Genomic DNA, 18657 nt, shown 5'->3' on the forward strand with positions numbered 1-18657 from the left:
ATGTTCTTTTAACTCACAGAAGTTTCTTATTATCCATTCCTTGAAGAGTGATTCTGTCATTGGGATGCGCTCGTTCTCCATCAAGCCTTATTCCATTGTTGATGTGGAACTGTGATCATCTTTAGAGAGAGAGGCGTTCTGATTTTGAGTATTCTCAGCCTTTTTACACTGGTTTCTTCCCATGATTGTAAATTTATCCTCCTGTCGTCTTTGAAATTACCAACTTTCAGATTAGGTCTCTTGATTGGACGTCCAAGTTGTTAGTTCCCAGGGTCAGAACGTCGGCATTAAGACTGATGGTGCTTTTCTGCCGAGGATTCCCCTGTCTGGCTTCCTTCTTGTGTCCGTAATGGGCGACCCTGCGTTCCCCGGGCTCCAAACCTCGGTCAGAAGGGGAACCAGTCTCGTTTACTCTGCGCCTAGAGCTGCCGCGCTGAGGTGCTGTCGTGCTGGGGACCCGTGTGGGTCCTCCAAACCTCGGTCAGAAGGGGAGCCGGCCCTGTTTACTCTGCTCCGAGAGCTGCCGAGCTGAGGTGCCAGCAAAACCGCTGCGCCGGCCACAAGAGTCGCGCTGGCGACTCGTGTGGTTCCTCCACTGGGGATCTTCTGCTCCGTGAGCGACCAGAATTTGTCTGAAAGTGTGGCGTCCTCTAGTTCTCTGCGCTTTGACTGAGAGCTGCAATCCCGAGCTGTTAAGATCGGCCATCTTGGATTGTTCCCCGCCATACTGATGTTTCTTATTCATAAAATAAGGTTTTCATTACTTTCACTTATTTTGCATTTGTATATTTTTTCCTTACGGTAAAAATCTTGTTCAGAATAATAGTAATAAATATATTCATCTTCTGCCTTATCCTATAATACACATATGATGGTGTAACAGTTTTAATCACAAGATTACTGCTAACAATAAACCTGCTACACACAACTTGAGATTTCTTTCCAGGGCTTTTGTTTATGTTATTGTTTAGTATTTTTGTCTCCAAAATGTATCTCACTAAAGAGATACACAGTCAGAAAACAGAAAGTAGATCAGTGGTTTCCTAGGGCTGGCAGCCAGGGTACGGAGGACAGTGGGAGGGACTTGCAAATGGGTATGAGATTCCTTTTGGGAATAATTAAAAAGTTCTAAAGTTACATTATAATGATGATTTATAACTCTAAATATAATGGAAACTGCTGAAATGTATTTTTTCTTTTATTGATATATAACATTTTAAATATTTATGAGGTACATGTAACTGTTAGGTGCACAGAATGTGTAACAATCAAGTCAGGGTATTTGAGGTATCCATCACCTTGAATATCTGTCATTTCTAAGTGTTGGTATCATTTCAAGTTCTCTCTTCCAGTTATTTTGAAATGCACAAAATAGTGTTGCTAAGTATCATCACCCTATTCTACTATCAAACCTTAGAATTTATTTCTTCTATCTAATTGTATGTCTGTACCCACTAACCAACTTCTCTTCAGTCCCATCTCCCACTCACCCACCCTTCCCAATCTCTGGCACCTATCATTCTATCCTCTGTGTCCATGAGATCAAGTATTCTAGTTCACACAGGAGAGAGAACATACAGTCATCTTTCTGAGCATGGCTTATTTCACTTAACATAATGCCCTTCAGTTCTATATATGTTGCTGCAAATGACAGAATTTCATTCTTCTTTATTGATGGATAGTATTCCACTATATATTATATACCACATTTTCTTTTTCTATTCTTGTATTGGTGGACACATAGGTTACTTCCATATCTTTGCTATTGTGAATAGTGGTGCAGTAAACATAGGAGTGCAGGTATCCTTTTGCTATATTGATTTATTCTCCTTTAGATAAATACACAGTAGTAGGATTGCTGAATGGTATGCTAGTTCTATTTTTAGTGTTTTGAGAAATCTTCATGCTGTTTTCCATAGTGGTTGTATTAATTTACATTCCCACCAACAGCACATAAGAGTTCCCTTTTCCCTGCATCCTTGTCAGTATCTGTTATTTTCTGCCTTTTTAATAATAGTTATTCTAACTGGGATGAGATGATATTTGTGGTTTTGATTTGCATGAAATGTATACTCTAAAAATGGGTGAGCCTCATGGTATATAATTCAATAAAGCTGTTAGAAATGTATGATCAGAGTACATGTTCATAAGTTTCTCTCTGTAATTATCAATTTGACAAACAGCATACTTGGTTTTCTTTGTATTGAATTTTAGGTGTTAATTTTTTTTCAGAAATCCTTTTTTTAAATTTACAGTTTTGAGTGCACAAAGCATTTATAGGGTTCAAAAGTCAAAAGTCACACTAAGAGAAGCCCTATTCTTGTCCTTCTCTCCTCCACACCTTTATTTCACCATTTTCATTTGTTTCTAGTTTGTCCTGCTGTGTAAGCAAATACATAGGCCTATTTTTAATATCCTCTTATTTCTTACACAGAATGTGGTATACTTTTAAATAGATTTCTTTCTTCACTTAACAAGAAATCCTGGAAATCCCTCCACATTAGTTCACAGAGATCTTCCTCTATTTATTTATTTATTTTTAAAGGCTGCAAAGTACTCCACTTCATGGATAGACCATAATTTATGCAATCAATATCTTATGGTCAACGTTTGACCTCTTTCTACTATTTTGTTATTATAAATATTGCCACAGTGAATGTTCTTGTGTTTTTGTATGCATGGCAGATCTCTGTGATCAGTTCCTAAAAGTGGGACAGCTGGGTCATAGGGTAGATATCTTTGCAGTTTTGTCAGATGGGGACAAATTCTTCACTGAGGCTATGCCATTTTATATTCCTACCAGCAACGCCATCTCAAGAATGTTGTTTTCCACAGCCCTGCCACTGGCATATTGCAAGTGTTTTGAATTTTTGCCAGTTGGACAAGGGAAAATGGTATCTCAGGGGAGCAGCACTTTTCAATTTAATCAGAGCTGCTGGGCAGGTTCACCAGTGCGAATTTCCATGGGGAAGGTGAAAGGCAACAAGAACAACCTGCTGCCTTCCTGAGATGTTCAGAGACATCTACACAATGGGCTGCTTTTCCTCCTGAACAGCTAAGAGCACCTCTAGGGCTGGCAAGCAATGAAAAGCAGAACTGGAAACTCATCCTTGTATCTCTTTACTCTACTTCCATGAGAAGTGAATGCATGTCACTGCCAGAGCCTCCCTAGCCCCAACATGCATCAGTATGAATTAGAGAATGGTCCTGCACCTGGTACACCATACCTGCACCAGGGCTGGCAGCATACAGAGCATGAGTCAGGGTTCAGTTCCCATCTGTTCTCTTGGCTGGGCAGCCTTGTGCAGTGCCCAGCCTAAACAATAGTGCACAGTGGCCCAGATACTGGTGTTCGATAGGTCAATCTCTCAAATGTTCCCGCTGGAGGAGGTAAGAATGCTGTCCCCATAAGACTTTCTTGTAGGGAAGGAGGAGAGAAAATACACACCAAAAATCACCTGTGTTCACACAGCACTTCTCAAGTGAGAAGGACATTTGTACATACAATCTCTCCTAACCCTCACAACAGCATTGCATGGCACTAAGGGAGACATGGCTCCAACATCACCATTCTCTCCTGTGGGAGAGCTGAGGCCCTGGCAGGTGAAGCAGTGTGCCCAAAATCACAAAATCAACAACAGATGCTGGCAGCTCCAAGGTCTCATAATCCCTGGGAGATATATTTTCTTCTCCCTGTGATTTTTGGATCTATTTGTCTGCAATGTATGCCTGCTTATATAAATAGGTACATATTTACCTACTTTCCTTCCTTCCTTTCTTCCTTCCATCCTTTACAGTGGAATCCCAACCTTTTTATTTCTCAGTAAAAATGTCCTATGAAATCCCAACTTATAGAACAAAGCTGTCTTAGTTGAACTGGGGTGGTAGATGTCTAAGCCTGACCTCCTCAGCCTCCCTCTCTATCCCTGTAGCAGCCTAAGGCATTCAAAAACTATACCATATTAAGCTGTTTTCCTATTAGCTCCACACATCATTCCTGTGGTCTCATGATTCAAAAACACGTGGATATTTTCCTCCATATTGCCTAGTACTAGCTCCTATTGTTAAACATGATGAGCATATTGACTTTACATACGTACACATACACATACACATGCCATTAGTTCTCGCCATCCCTCCTGCAAGGCCCTCGGTCCATAAATGGAGCTGCCCAAATATTCTTTTCAATTAGCCCAGGTCTTTGGCTCTCTGCAAGCTAGTCAGTTTTGGCCCTGAGAATGGAATCCCAGAGCTCAAGATGAGCTGAATGGTTCCTGTGAATGACGCTTTCTCCAGGAGGAGAATCAGAGCTAACATTCCAGACAAATCTGAAAGAAAGCCATGTTCACACTTGGCTAACTAATGTCCTGGGGAGGTGGCATTGTTAACAAATGGCCCTGCCTGCAGCTTACTCTTACCCAGATCACCGGGCGTTGCCAATGGCTTTAAGGCAGGGCTGTACCCAAGGATGAGACTGAGTGCACAGTTTGTGCTTAAAGGCTCTGTCAGACCTGCTGCTGGAAGCTTGGAGTCAGTCTCTCTCACGAGGGCAGTTCTCTCTGGCCACAGGTCCTCAAGTCCCTCAACACAACAACCCGGCCCAGCACCTCCTGGTTCCATCCTCTTCTCGAGATAGGACACAGATCTCAGAAGGGTCAGATCCAAGTCTAGAGTGTGCCAGAGCCTACACGGCATGGCTTCAGCCCCACATCCAAACCCTGCCTAGAACCACAGCAGAAGACAGCCATTGCCTCTTTGGCAAAGCACCCCCTCCACATGAGGAGAGATCTCAGCACTCCCATCTGTGCATACAAAGGTGGTACCAAGAGAGAGGCTTGTGGGGATCCTCTGGGAGACAAGAGCAAACCACAGCTCACTCCACAGCTCAGCTGCTAATTCCTGCCTTTCATGATGTGTTTTTTTTTTTCTCCTTCATTTTGTCAGAATATTTATAGGGAGATCTCAAAACTTGAGCAGCGAGTTTAAGATTTACTGACGACAACAACAAAAAGAATTCCAACTAAAACTCTGGCTGACTCATATGAAAAGGAAAAAAAAAGTAGACTTAAGAATAATAAGCCAGGAGTGGATTTCCAATATGCTATCACTTTTCAGGAGCTTAAGGAAAAGAAAACTATGTTCCTTTCAACAGCCTTAGGCAAGGAACTTTGGGAAGACCTCTGCCCAGGAGAAAGGAAACATGGGGCCAAGGAAGAACAAGACCCAAATCCCTTTTAACAAGTGGTGAAGGATAGGCACCCTGCAGGGATTAGATTTAATTTTAAAAAATAAAAGGAAGAGGCTGGAGCAGTGGCTCACACCTGAAATCCCAGGAGTTCAAGACCAGCCTGGGCAACACGGCAAAACCCCATCGCTACAAAAAATAGAAAAATTAGCCAGGCACAGTGGTACACACCTGTAATCCCAGCTACTCGGGGGGCACTGAGGTGGGAGGATCACCTGAGCCAGGGGAGGCAGAGATCCTGTCTCCAAAAATAAATAAGTGAATAAAATATAGGAAGAAAGGAAACACATACAATGTACTGGTTTGGAGAGGAAATTTAGTCACGAGTTAAACCATGTGGGATGTGAAGAGTGGGCGAGAAGAGAATATTGAGCCAGGCCTGGGTTCAGGCCACTCCGTCGCCAGGGGAACACAGAGATATGCAGGCTGAGGGCCAGGAATAGGGAAGACCCTAGTCTGAGTAGGTGCAGGAGATGGTGGCCCTGAGGGTCAGTCAGGTTAGGAGCCAAACCCAGGGAATGTGCTTGGTGAATATCAAGGAACAGAAAAGAGTAAGTGAGAAATCTGGTACTGACCCAGAAAATCCAGGAAAGGATTTTTCTAAAAGAGACATACTAGAAACTATTCTTATTGAAGAAAGCATGCTTCATTGTTGGCTCTGGTGGAGCAGAAGGACCAGGCTGGCAAAAGAATGAGATTCGTTTTGGAACAATGGGGAGGGGGAGTGAGGCCAACTGCAGACGTGAGGCAAAGAAAAAGGAGAAAATATTTTTTGCAGCTGAGATTTAGTTCAGGTGTTCTCTGCCCAGCTGGGCACTGCCTGAGGCGATCCAAGGCTTGTTAGGAGCAGAGAATTCTTTTAAATTGCACATCACCCCCGCAAAGCACCAAAGCAAGTGACAGGAGGTGCTGACCTTAGAAAATCACATTCAGAAGGAAAAAAAGCATTGCTACCAGGTAGGGAAAGGGTGGGGTTGCCTGTGGCAACAAGGTTACCTACAAAATATGGAAAGGAAGGGAAATGTCAGGCAAGGTGGTTGCCAGGCTGGAGGCACCATGCAGTGAGTTTGCTCATGAGATTCAAGGCAGGGTGACAAGGTGTTCCGTATAATGGGTTGAGCCCAGGAGGCGGCAACCAGCAAAGGTTCCAGACTACAGTTCTGTTCACTGTAAATGCATACAGGGCAGCAGGAGTGTAAGGAGTTCAGGAAATGAAGAAACAAAACTCTGGATTGGACTGTCCAGTGCTGTCAAGAGAGGCTTAGAGCAATAGCGAATGACACTTGCATCAGGGACACTGATGAGAGAGACCTCTTGCTTTCTGGCCTTTGTACATGCTGTTCTCTTGGCCTGGAATGCCCCTTCTTTGCCCCTACTTCCCCTGGCTCTTGCTCTTCAAGCCTCAGCTTAGGCATTTTCTCCCAAGGAAACCTTCCCTGCCTTTGCTATTCCTCCCCGCTCCATCCAGGCTGGGCTGGGGGCTCCTATGCTCCTCAGTACACTGATTATACTGGCTGTTGACTAAACTGGCTCCCCGACTAGTAGTGACTGTGTTTTGTTCATATTGCATTTCCAGGCCCTAAGCTATTACCTTGTATGGTGTAGGGCTCAATGCCTGAATAGGAGCTGGAACAAGGAGGTCCCGGGGCTCCCTGGTGCTAAGCACCCAAGATCCTGGAGCAGGCTCCTGAAACAAAGCTCTCCTAGATCCTAGGAGGCCACTGAGCATGAAATACAGCCAAATTTCAGTGTCTACACATCGTTCCAACACAGAGTGCCGACATCCCCAGTGGGTCTGTGCCTGCAGGCCATGGCAGTACTGCTTGGGGCTGCAGAATGCTCCCTCCACTTCAGGATGGAATGGAGAGGACTGGGAGGCAGAGAATTTGCTCAAGAGGCAGCTCCTTCGGGGTGGGAGGGGAGCTAGGTAATACGTAAGAAACACAGAGAGAGGCCTGCTCAGAGCACAGCCAACAGGGGTAAACCGTACGTTCTGGGATATGATGTACTGCTAGTAAAGGGGTGTGGGATTGGGGTCCTCAGTACCAAAACCACTCAGAGAAGAAGGCAGTAAATCAGAGTTGAGAAGGAATGGATCATGGAGACATGACCTTTTCAAATACTGGAAAACTGGAGGCAGAGATATTATTTGGGATACCTATATTCCAACTCTTCTTTCCTCCCTTAGGATGAGGTTATGGACTTGTTAATGTTGGGTTTTGTTCTAGAATCAGGGAGCGGGATTGAAAATATTTCCTCAAATGAAAATACATGGATTTTCTGTTTCAGTGTAGCAGTGAGATAAGCATTGAATATTCAAAGGCAGAGGTGTAAGAATTGAGTGTTTCCTAACCCAGTGAGTCCTCACTTGGCTTAAGCAGTGTCACTGGCCATCTGTTCCTATCAGGGATTCTGAGGCCCAGAGAGACTACACCAAATATATCACATGTCCTGGTCTAGTGGTCCACCTTACTTCTAATAAGCTTTCATATCCTTGCCTAAATTGATATGGGAACTAGATCCTCTCTCCAGGGGGGGAGGGAGTATATAATCTCTTCCTCCTAATGTGTGGCTTGCCAAAACTACTGCATAAAAAATTAAAAATTAAGATATCCTAAAAGCCACTCAGTATTTTCTATGTTCTTCCAATTCTAAAATGTATCATCCTTTACAGATTCACATAAATATTCCAGAGCTCTTTACAAGGAACCCTTTCCCGGCAACCACTGTGCAGTCTGCTGCAGAAAGTCACCCGTAAGCAGTAACAGTAGTAATAGTAGTAGTAGTGGTAGTGGTGGTGGTGATGGTGAGAGCGATGATGCTCGTGCTGGTGGTAAGTAAATGTTAAACAGTTAGCTCTTTGGTGGGAAACAATTAGAACTCAGTGTTTGCCAATTTCTGTGGTGTAAACACTCCAGTCATGGCTTATTCCAAGTACCAGGACAAAGTCACTGAATGTGAAGTTGGGAAGAGATGTACACAATCAGCTCCTCCACACCACTAGCTCCAAGATACATGTGAATGTTCACCCCGGTTTCCCCTAGCACAAGCTTAAGATGGTCGCTCTGTACCCACCTCTCTCAAAGGAATTTTTGATGTCATTGACTTCCACCTGAGATCCTGGCACTCTGAAGATCCCCTGCTGCTGGAGTCCTAAAAAAGAAGGACACAAAAAAGAAATAATAAACTCATTAGACCACCATGAATATTGGTGACTCTCCCCATTGCTTTTCCCTTTCTCCCCCCCATCCTTTATAACAGAGTCATTCCCTATGAAGGTCTCCAAAAATGGCCTTCACAGTGAAGTACAGCTGGCCAAAATCCTTGGACACATCTGCTTTATACATTTGTGATCTTCTGTTTGAGCTTAAAGGAAAAGGCCACAAGAAGTTTGTATCAATACCTTTCCTTCCCTGTTCACAGACATGTTCTGCCTTCAAGAAAAGCTAGACTCTAGGGTACATTCTGGCTTGGACTTGGGAGAGATTAAATTATTAAGTAAAATAATCTCATTTTTTTTACATGTTTCTACAAGGCCTTAACAAAGAGAAGACCCTTATACCTGACAAGACAGTAATGACATAAGAGCAGCTTGCACAGCTGAAGGAATTAAAGGGTCTGTTTCCACTTAAATGGGAATTAATGAGGGAGCCTGTGATACTTTTCCTATCTCTATTTTTCTATATAAAACAATTTTCCACATGACAATTTAGGAAGCGTTTACTCTCAAAGGCAGGCTTTGGTCAAAGTTTGGTTTGTACATAGTATGGCCTCAATAAATGCTTATTCCTCTCTTTAATTAAACAATACTGAACTTCTACCACCCAAGTCTCTGAGCCCATCCTCCTGGCTCCTTACCACCCAGCCACACTGACCTTCCTCCCCACACTAGGCCTTTCCACTCACCATCCTCCATTCTCTCCACTGCATAGCTGGCTGCTTCTACTCAGGTACTACCTAGTTCAAACATCACCCCCTTGGAGACATCTCTCCTCACCACCTTAGCCAAAGCACCTCCCCTCCCCTCCAGCCATTCTCTATTCCCTTTTAATTAGCTTCATGGCATTTTCACTATCTCAAATGATATTATTTATTTTTCCACTTGATAATCTCCTTGCCCTTTTCATTGGAAATGTAAGCTATGCAGGGCAGGCACTGTACCTGTCTTGTTCATGCCTATATTCCCATTGCCCAAAGCAGTGCCTATCATGCACTCAATAAATATAGTTTTGGAGAAATGAAGGAGTGGATAAACACCAGTTATGTTTTGGTGACACCATGGCTAACAAATCTCAGACACCATGTGCGAAAATAGTTACAGTTTTTGCCATTCAAAGGTAAGAGCAAAAATTACTTTTGTATCAACGTAATACCTTCATGGAGCTTATAATCTAGTAGTATTAGCTGATTTATTGGTCAACTCCATTCAGTCCTCAAAGCACAGAGCTATAGGGTTTAGTTATCTTGTCCATGCCCTTTCTACTCTCATTTTCCTAGGTCTTGGATCCTCTTACCATGATCTCCATCCCCCAACACACAGGCTCAAAAGCAGCACTCAGAAGAGCAGCTGCTGCAGGCCGTATTTTCCCCTAAAAGCAGACCCATGATGGGAAGTCTTCCAGGACGAATTAGACTCTCATTTCCTATCAGAACAGCCTAGCACCTGTTGTGCAGATTGCTGAAAACACTGGCCCAAGATCCAGCTTACCATATAAATTGATGTAACGGATGCAGCTCTCGACTACAAGTGGTATAGCTTGTCCTGAATCCTTAAGAAAAGAAAAATTGTGAGTTTTATGGGACTTGACAACCACCACAGGAAAAAGACATTGCAAACACAGATTACAGACTCAAGCCAGAATATTAGTACCATCGGATTAGTAGGAAAACAAGCAAGGAACTGCTAATCCTGAAGTCTCCACAGACAGTTACAATAGAGAGCCTTCAGCTGTGTGCACAAAAAGGCATAGCTATGATCATTTTAGAGAAATGCTCTGTCTTCTTACCCAGTCGGCAAGGAACCTGGGCTCAGGAGGCATGGTAGGCCCACTTGGGCAATGGAGAGGGAACCACCATATAGAGGGGGGCTGGAGTCTGGCCTTGAAGAGTTCTCTGCCTCCACTTTGTCTTTACTCACTGCTATTTTCCCAGTACTCAAGGATCAAGTCCTCATCCTATTACTGCAGCACCTGATGCCAGAATTAAGAGCACACCATGGGACAAGCAAGGTTGATCCCTGATGAAAATTTTGAACTCTAAGAAGGGTAGACCAGTTCTACTCATGAAGTCACAACTCAACACCCAGATGCATACTGCGTTTCACAGTAAACATGTCATAGGGAAAAGCTCCAGAGGCAGCCAATGTCAGTCATTGGCCATCTAGGGGTCAACCTTCATCTAAAAGGCTGAATAAGATGCAATTCTCCACCTGGGATGTGAATCTATTTTCAATGACATCTTCCTAGACTGGTCTACAGCAACAAATGATTGTGGAGGATGGGAGACACATTTTCTTTTCAATTCCATGATTGGTTGACCTCTCTGTTAGTCCATGTCACTTAAAGAGCATCAAATTATTTTAAACTTTCTTTAAAAGGGGCCGAATTAAATGCCCAGCCTCCTCACAAGGTGAGTAAGCAATGACGCACATGTAATATGCTCTTGTGAAGACAGCATAGATTTGAATACATTCTTGGCTTCTCCACACCCCACCTGTGAATTTTTTCCTTGACTGATTGTGCCCAGGGAGAGGACAAGAATGTGGACCCATCAGCAACAGGTAAGGTGGGCTCTATTCTGGAATTCACTACTAAAGACAGTTTCCATTGTGGTGAATGGGGCTAACGGGCCTTTCTAGTAAATACCTGGTTCCTGGTTCGAGCATTTCTTCTTCCTCTGATAACAAAAAATAAACAGGCAGCAGAGCAGGAGAAAAAGAAAAGATTAAGCAGGAACAAGATCAGTTAGAGTAAGCAGATCCTTCAGAGTCCGTGAACGCTGAAATGCAATGGCAGCCAGCCAAGGTCCTGGGGAGCCTGCCAAACAGCTGGCCTGTGGGGAGGGCCACCCCCAAGCCTGGGAGCCTCATGAAACTTCTGGAAGCCACCCAGCCAGCTTTCCCACATGGCTGCCTAGGCTGCCCTTCCAGATACCAGTTGACACGGGGGGCCTCTTTCAGTCCTTGTGAAAGAGCAGCAACTATGTGGACTGGACCCATTCCCATCCCTGTACCTAGCTTCTCTTCAACAAGAGACTGTTTATGCACCCATGGACAAAAGTCTACCTACAACCTTGTAAGGTATTCCCAGCTGCCCACAAAAAGCAGAGAAATAGACCATTATGTCCACTGGAACAGTGTCTCTGGAATTCAGCTCAAGAAACCTCATTCCTGGTAAAAAGTTCAGTTCTAACAAGATCATGTCTACAAGGTGCCTTCTCGATAGAGGCCCATAGGATTCCACCTGACACCAAATTTCAAACAGCTTCCCATGTGTCCCTACCATCCACCCTAAGTTGCTTTTCTTGGGTTTCCACTTGGCTTTGCTTTCCTTCCTACCCTCTTGATCCTTACACTGGCACTAAGGAATGCAAGAGCTGAGAAATGCCTAGAGGAGGGAGGAAAGTTGAGTCAGAATGCCTTCATGAACCTGGGGACAGAACTGGAACCTTTACTTTCACTAAAAGCCACTGATGATGCCCATTTTCAGGGGAGTGCTGTCTGTTTTTTTCCATCTGTGCAGCAGGTCCATCTCTGGGGTGAGCACTTATTCCATCCAGGCTCCTGGAAGATGTGTGCCTTCTAGCTAGCATGATCTGTCCAGTCTCAGCATCTCAACAACTGGAATTGTCTGCTACCTGACATGCTGACTAAATCTACCAGAATCCCAGAACTGAGCAAACAGTCTGGTTTAACAGGCTCTGTGAACAATATGCTAAAATTAATGCTAATCATCATAGGTAATACATAGCGCTTACTATGTGCCATCCAGTGCTCTAGAAACATAACATATATTAGCTCATTTAATGTTCCTCACAAACTCATGAAGTAGGTAATTATCATGCTTATTTTACAGAAACAGGATGAGGATTCTCTCCTTGTCCCAGAGGTGAATCTCTTGGGCTTCAAAACTGGCTCTTATAAAAATGAGGCCTCGTTTTGTCTGAGAGGATGAAAAAATATCAAGGATTTTGAAAGGGGTTTGTTTATTCAGGTAGGGTCCTAGAAATGTATAAATCAAACCCTAGCAATATTTACTTATTATTATTAACCTGAGGATGCTTCCTTGTCCCTCTAAACCATCATAATTGTAGGGCCCAGAGGTGTTATTTTATTGAAAAGCTTTTCGCAGGTGTGGTTTTTCACAACTGGGGACTCTTGGTTCAATATTCCTTCAGATGGCATGCGAATTATAATAGAAAATTAAATTCCTTTCTCAGTAGTTGAAGGATTGAATACATTATGCTGCCTTTACATTCTCTGAAAGTTAATAATATTTCAAAGTAAAACTGTGCTGTAAAACACTGACCAGCTGATAGTAGGTGCACAGTATGAGTTTGTTGAACTGCACTGATAGTATCTGATGATTACAGTGTGACTGTAAAGCAATGCAATAGTAAGGCCAGGTACAGTGGTGCATGCCTGTAATCCCAGCACTTTGGGAGGCCAAGGCGAAAGGATCCCTTGGGCCCAGGAGTTCAAGACCAGCCTGGTCAACATAGTAAGACCCTGTCTCTACAAAAAAAATTTTTTTTTAATTAGCCAGGCATCATGGTGCATGTGTGTAGCCCCAGCTACTCAGGAGGCTGAGGTAGGAGGATCACTTGAGCCCAGGAGATCAAGGCTATAGTGAGTGGTGATTGTACCACTGCACTCGAGCCTGGGTGATACAGTGAGACTGTGCCTCAATAAATGAATGAATGAATGAAATAGTATTTAACAAATACACCTTTTTTCCCAGTCAAATGAGTATTATTCCTCCAACTTTTCCCCTTAGGAGATGATGCACTTATTCTAACAGTGCTGCCGCTGCTCTAATGCTCTGGGCTGGTGCTGCTTGAGGGCTCTTTCAGGGGCCAGGGAAACGGTCCCACTGTAGCAATTCCTCTTGCCATTTTGCACCTCCAATGGCATCACAAAGCTCAGCTTCCAAGTGGAGCTTTCTATTCCAAAGACAAGGTGTCCATTTGAATACAAAGTCTTGGCCACACTGGTAAAGGCCATGCTTAAGGCTCTAAAGAAGACTGACCAAAGCAGCTGCAGCAATGCCGACACATTCAGGTAAGAAGGTGGCTTCCCAAGGTGACTGCCTCAAAGGGGCAAACACTCATGTGGTTGAGTAGGTTCTGATGTGTTGGTGAAAGGAATAAAGTCAGATTACTTTATAGTCACATCTGATATGTCGGACCTATTACAAAAATATCTAATTCAACAGAACATCTTCTTGTCAAGTACCGTCAGATGAGAGTTGATTCCTTCTAAGTATCCTGACTAATTACCCATTTCCAAAGACCTAAGCAAACTGAGGATGTCCCTGTCTCTGAGCGTTCATTCCTTCTGTTCCTCCTTTCAATCATTCCGTCTGTCCTTTTCTTCTCTTTATTCCCACCTTTCCTTCAAAGCCCCTCCAGAAGCCTCCTGTGCTTGAGTTCATAGCTCTTCTTGCTCTAAACTTGTTTTGTTGTTATTTTTGAGACAGGGTCTCACCCTGTCACCCAGACTGGAGTGTAGTGGCACGATTATAGCTCACTGCAGCCTTGACCTCCCAGGCTTATAGCTCACTGCAGCCTTGACCTCCCAGGCTCAAGCCATCCTCCTACCTCAGCCTCCCAAAGTGCTAGGATTATAAGTGTGAGCAACCACACCTGTCCTGAACTTGTTTTTGTGGGGATAACTCACTAGGTGCTCATCTTAAATCACCTTCCACTTTCTGCCTTTTGCATTTATTATCTCCCAAGCTCCACTACTGGCTTCTTGAGGGAGGGGAGAATAACTAGTCCCCTCATGGACTGTGGCTTTTTTAGGGGCAAAGGTGAAAGAAGAAAGTCTTGGAGGAGAGAGGAAGGAGGATGGAGACAGAGGATTCCTTTGGCACAGCCCCACCCTCCCATGACCCAATAAACCACTCCCTCTGGGTTACCTCTTGATCTTCCTTCCTAATGCACCCATGGGCCCCTCCTTTTGGGAATCCTCCATGCTTTGGTCTTGTTAGGCATCCCTACAGCAGCCCTTGACATTCCTCACCCCTGGGCAGTCCCGACTTGGGCCCTAGTCTTCCCTCACTCTCCCTTCCTCAGAACTCAGCCCACAGAAAGAGACAGTCCGGGGACCCAGGCTGGTCTTGCTTACCCTCTCCCCTGCCTAAGGCCAAACCCATATCCAGTCTCTTGCTGTCCTGCAAGTCCTGTGCTGGACCCTGTCTGAGGACCATGAGTAGAGAGCCGGAACACGAGCATCCTCCATAACTCCAAAGTCATTGGCAAAGCCGAAGAGCCTTCATTTTTGCTCTTGATTGGTATCTATCATCTTCTCTGCAGAGAATGTCTTCATTAGAAGGTAGTGGGCTCTCAAATCATTTGCAGGAACCTCCCCCCTTCCTCTAAGTAATGTTAAGAATGCTTCTCCCCTTCCTCAAGTATCTTCCCACTCTTCGCCTCTCCATCATCATCTTAATTTCCCTTGAGCCATTATATCTGATATGGCTTGATCTCATACCCTTTACACCAAAGAGGAAAGAAAAGAGAAACTCGCTTGGATGAACTATTTTAATTTTTAGTTTAAGGTATAAAGGGTTAACCTAGAATTCAATAGGGACAACCTCAACTCTTCTCCCTTCTCCCAAACCACCTAACGGGAAGCAAAACTAGGTAGGAGGATTTTCTCTCATAAAAATTGTATGTGTTTCCTTTGCTGATATATATATGCAACTAAAAAAAATCATGTGTATAAAAACACACTGATATCTACAGGGATTTCCTCTGTGTTGCTTTCAATTCAGCTCCTCCTGGGAGATGTGGGTGTGAAGTGAGGGAATAGGGTTTCTCTGACTGTCCCTCAGGTGTTAGGACTACAGTTGCTTAAGCAATGAAGCGTAGCTGGCTGGGCATGCTGCACTGGTATTTCAGCCCCACTTGGACTTCTCTGGGTTCTGTCATGATCTGATCCCTACCCCAGGGCTGAGAACTGCGCAGGGCACTTTAGGAGCAACTGGTTAGAGGCCACAGTGGCTCCTGTGAAAAGTCCTCGCTGAAACTAACAGCAGGCTGCAGCAAGGAACTAGCTCCACAGGGCCTGGCCAAGAACAGGGCTGTCTGCTGGCAGGGAGGCAGGTGGACAGAGGCTGCCATTACATTGGGCACATTCGCGGACTCCACGGCTCCCCAGCAAGTACCTTAATGAATGCTTCCATACTGCCGTTAAAGAGTTTATGGCTATACACTGAGAGAGGCCTAGGTCTCCTCATTTTCTGTGGTTTAGGGGGAAGACAGGGGGGCCTAGGGGAAAACGGAACAAAAGAAATCAAGAAAGCAACCAACATAAACATACAACTGGGAAAGATGCTCTTAAAACCCATGACTAAAGGAGAACACAAAATGTAAATGGAAGCCCCTAACCCCCTGCCAAGACATTGGTTTCCAATGTTCCATCTGAAGGCCATTGGATGTTTTAGGGGATCTTAATTTACCCACAATGCCAAGCAGTAGCAACTCTTACATAATGCAAATACATTCTAAATCTTAGGGGGAAAATAGTACATGTGCAAGAAATCATTGAAACTCCAATCAGAGGCTGTCATCCTGCAAAGCTGACCAGATGGAGGGGGAATCAGGGGAGAGATATATAATCTGTAGCCTGAGAAAGCAAGAGACTTTCAAACATGATTATGAGGGTTAATTTTCATTATTTTGGCTTAAATTTATCACCAAGTCTCAACTCCCATTGTATCAGGGCACTGATCTTCCTAATGCCTCTTGGCATTTCAAATGCACTTGACTAATCTTTATTTCATTGATCTAAGAGCCAGGCAATTACTATTCTCATTTCAGAGATGAAGAAACTGATGTCATGAGGGAGTCTGTAACTTCTTTGGGGTTCCCAGGTGGCCCAGGATGATGGTACTATCCTGTTCTTTAGTCAAGTACACTTTTTTTTTTTTTTTTCTGAGACGAAATCTCACCCTGTAGCCCAGGCTGGGATGCAATGGTATGATCTCAGCTCACCGCCACTTCTGCCTCCTGCATTCAAGCGATTCTCCTGACTCAGCTTCCCAAGTAGCTGGGATTACAGGTGCACAACACCAGGCCCGGCTAATTTTTTGTCTTTAGTAGAGATGGGGTTTCACTATGTTGGCCAGGCAGTTCTCGAACTCCTGATCTCAAGATCCGCCCATCTCGGCCTCCCAAAGTGCTGGGATTACAGGAGTGAGGCACTGCACCTGGCCTCAAGCACACTTTCAGTTAAAGCACTTTCAAATCTGTTACTATACTTAACATCATCTCAACCCTGAATTTGTGGCCCCATTTTACAGAGGCAGAAACTGAAGCCTCCTCTGAAGGAGAACTGACAGTGGGACTTGAAACTGTTTGGCTCCAAGTTCGGGGTTTCTCTAGGCCACCATCATGGAGCCTTAGGGCACTTTTTTATTTCCAGCCAAGGACTCATCTATCCCAGTAACCTTTGCCATGGGATCAGGTTGAAAGTGTCTTACTTTACTTTAGGTTTGTCATTCCTAAAGTATACTCCACTCTTGGCCACAGGGATGGGTAACCACACCACAGTGCACCAGTGAAACAGCCACAAACTGAACCCGTTTCCAGAATTGCTGACCATGCATATACCTGTGTAGGCTTATTTGCTCATTTCACCACACAAGTTGGCCTGACTCAATGGTACCAGCCTTCTAGGGCAAAGGGCTTTTTAAGGTTGAGAAGAGGGCCCCTAACCAAGAGAGGCAGTTCATTTTCAAATGGCTGGGTTCAAAATTTGGATAGCAACAAGTGGGGACTCAGCCAGGCACAGATCATGTCCACACATGACAAGCAAAGACCTGGTCCCCCAAATCTTGACTGATTTCTGTGAGTGGGCAAGAAATCTTCTGGACTATGCAGCCAATCAGGATAAATGAGATTCATGCTGCCTCTGCTGACTGGGCTTGTTGTACCTGTCTTCCTCAGAAGCCCAGCCATCCAGGGCTGCTAACCAACTTCTCCTAGGTGTTTGAGTATTGAGCAAATGCTGCTAGCTCCAGTACATGCATGGGCAAAAACCAGGTCAATCCAAATATCATGCCACCCAAACAATGGAAACAAAATAACAGCACAGATCAAAATTTTGAAAAGAAACAACAGGCAAGATTATTTCAAGCCCATCTTGGATCTATGTCAATTTGGTTAGCTAAGTCCATGTCATTTCTCTTTCAAAAATTACTTATTTTTGAGGATGTATGTGCATGTGTCGGGGGGGGGGGGTTTCTTCAGGATCTGCTCTTAAATTTTCAAATGCCAAAGGTAAAAGAGAGTGTCAAAAATGTGACACAAGGCCATAAGTTTTTAACTGGGGGATTAGAAATAACTTGAGGATAGCAACATTGTCAGCCAGTTTTCAGTGTCTGGTTTCTGTTTTTGAACGTTCCCAGATCATTTCTTTATCACATTGCAGGATAACCTCACAACAACCCCGTGAGGTTGGGAAAGAATATTCAATTCACTTTACGTACAAGGCCAGTGAGCCCATAAGAGGTGAAAAAACTTGCCTAAGGTCACACAATAAAATGTGATTGAGGCTGGGGGTAAATTCAGCTCTTCCTACTCTCCAGGCTCTAGTGTGAGGACGAAAGTGATTTTATCATAGAACATCCAGAAGTAACATTAAATTATCTGTTAAATTCTCATGGCCAGCAAGGTTGGACATTTAATATCAAAAAACCTAAGGTGTCCAACTGGAGGATTTCCTTAAAAGAAAGTTCTAAGTGTTTTTGTTTTTTCTTAAATTTTACACAAAGGAATAAAGGCAAAATAGAATATGTTTTCCCACTTTTCCTGCCCAACCCAGAAAGCAAAGGACTGCGTGAATCACACCAGGATTTCTTTCTTTGTGTAGTGCTCTGTGCACTGTCTGAAATCTCTGACAAGGAAACGTAGCTATCCCAACTTTGAACAATATCAAATCTATACCAACTTACTGAAGTGCTGGGTGGGGCACAAAGTGGGGAGCAGGGGGACAGCTCAGCCAAGCAAAGTGGGGCAGCCTAAGCCTTCCATCTCTTCTGCTGCTCAGATGCAGAGCAAAAAGGAAAGAAAGAAAGAGAGGCAGGGAAAACAGGAACAGAGAAAGCCACAGAGAAGAAGAGAGAGAAACCAGAGACCAATGTCCCCTTTCTGCCTTTTAACCAAGATGAAAATTAACACATGTTGGC

At 44.1% G+C, this 18657-nt stretch overlaps 1 protein-coding gene across 13 annotated transcripts in view; it reads right to left on the reverse strand.

Moving 5' to 3' along the window:
* SRGAP3 (SLIT-ROBO Rho GTPase activating protein 3) overlaps positions 1 to 18657 on the reverse strand; it is a 267844-nt gene that overhangs the window by 34252 nt on the left and 214935 nt on the right. For 6 of the 13 annotated variants that reach the window (XM_035276172.3, XM_054245912.2, XM_054245906.2 and 3 more), the window contains 4 exons: positions 18424 to 18510; positions 11110 to 11140; positions 9954 to 10014; positions 8321 to 8398 (listed from right to left, as the gene is read on the reverse strand). In XM_035276172.3, coding sequence (XP_035132063.2) covers positions 8321 to 8398; positions 9954 to 10014; positions 11110 to 11140; positions 18424 to 18510 — 257 coding nt within the window. Of the gene's footprint in view, positions 1 to 8320; positions 8399 to 9953; positions 10015 to 11109; positions 11141 to 15633; positions 15737 to 18423; positions 18511 to 18657 lie in introns of all 13 variants that reach the window. The other 7 variants (XM_078351588.1, XM_035276173.3, XM_078351587.1 and 4 more) reach the window with 2 other exon arrangements.

This window comes from Callithrix jacchus, chromosome 15 (genome assembly GCF_049354715.1).
Source record: "Callithrix jacchus isolate 240 chromosome 15, calJac240_pri, whole genome shotgun sequence".
Classification (NCBI taxonomy): domain Eukaryota; kingdom Metazoa; phylum Chordata; class Mammalia; order Primates; family Cebidae; genus Callithrix; species Callithrix jacchus.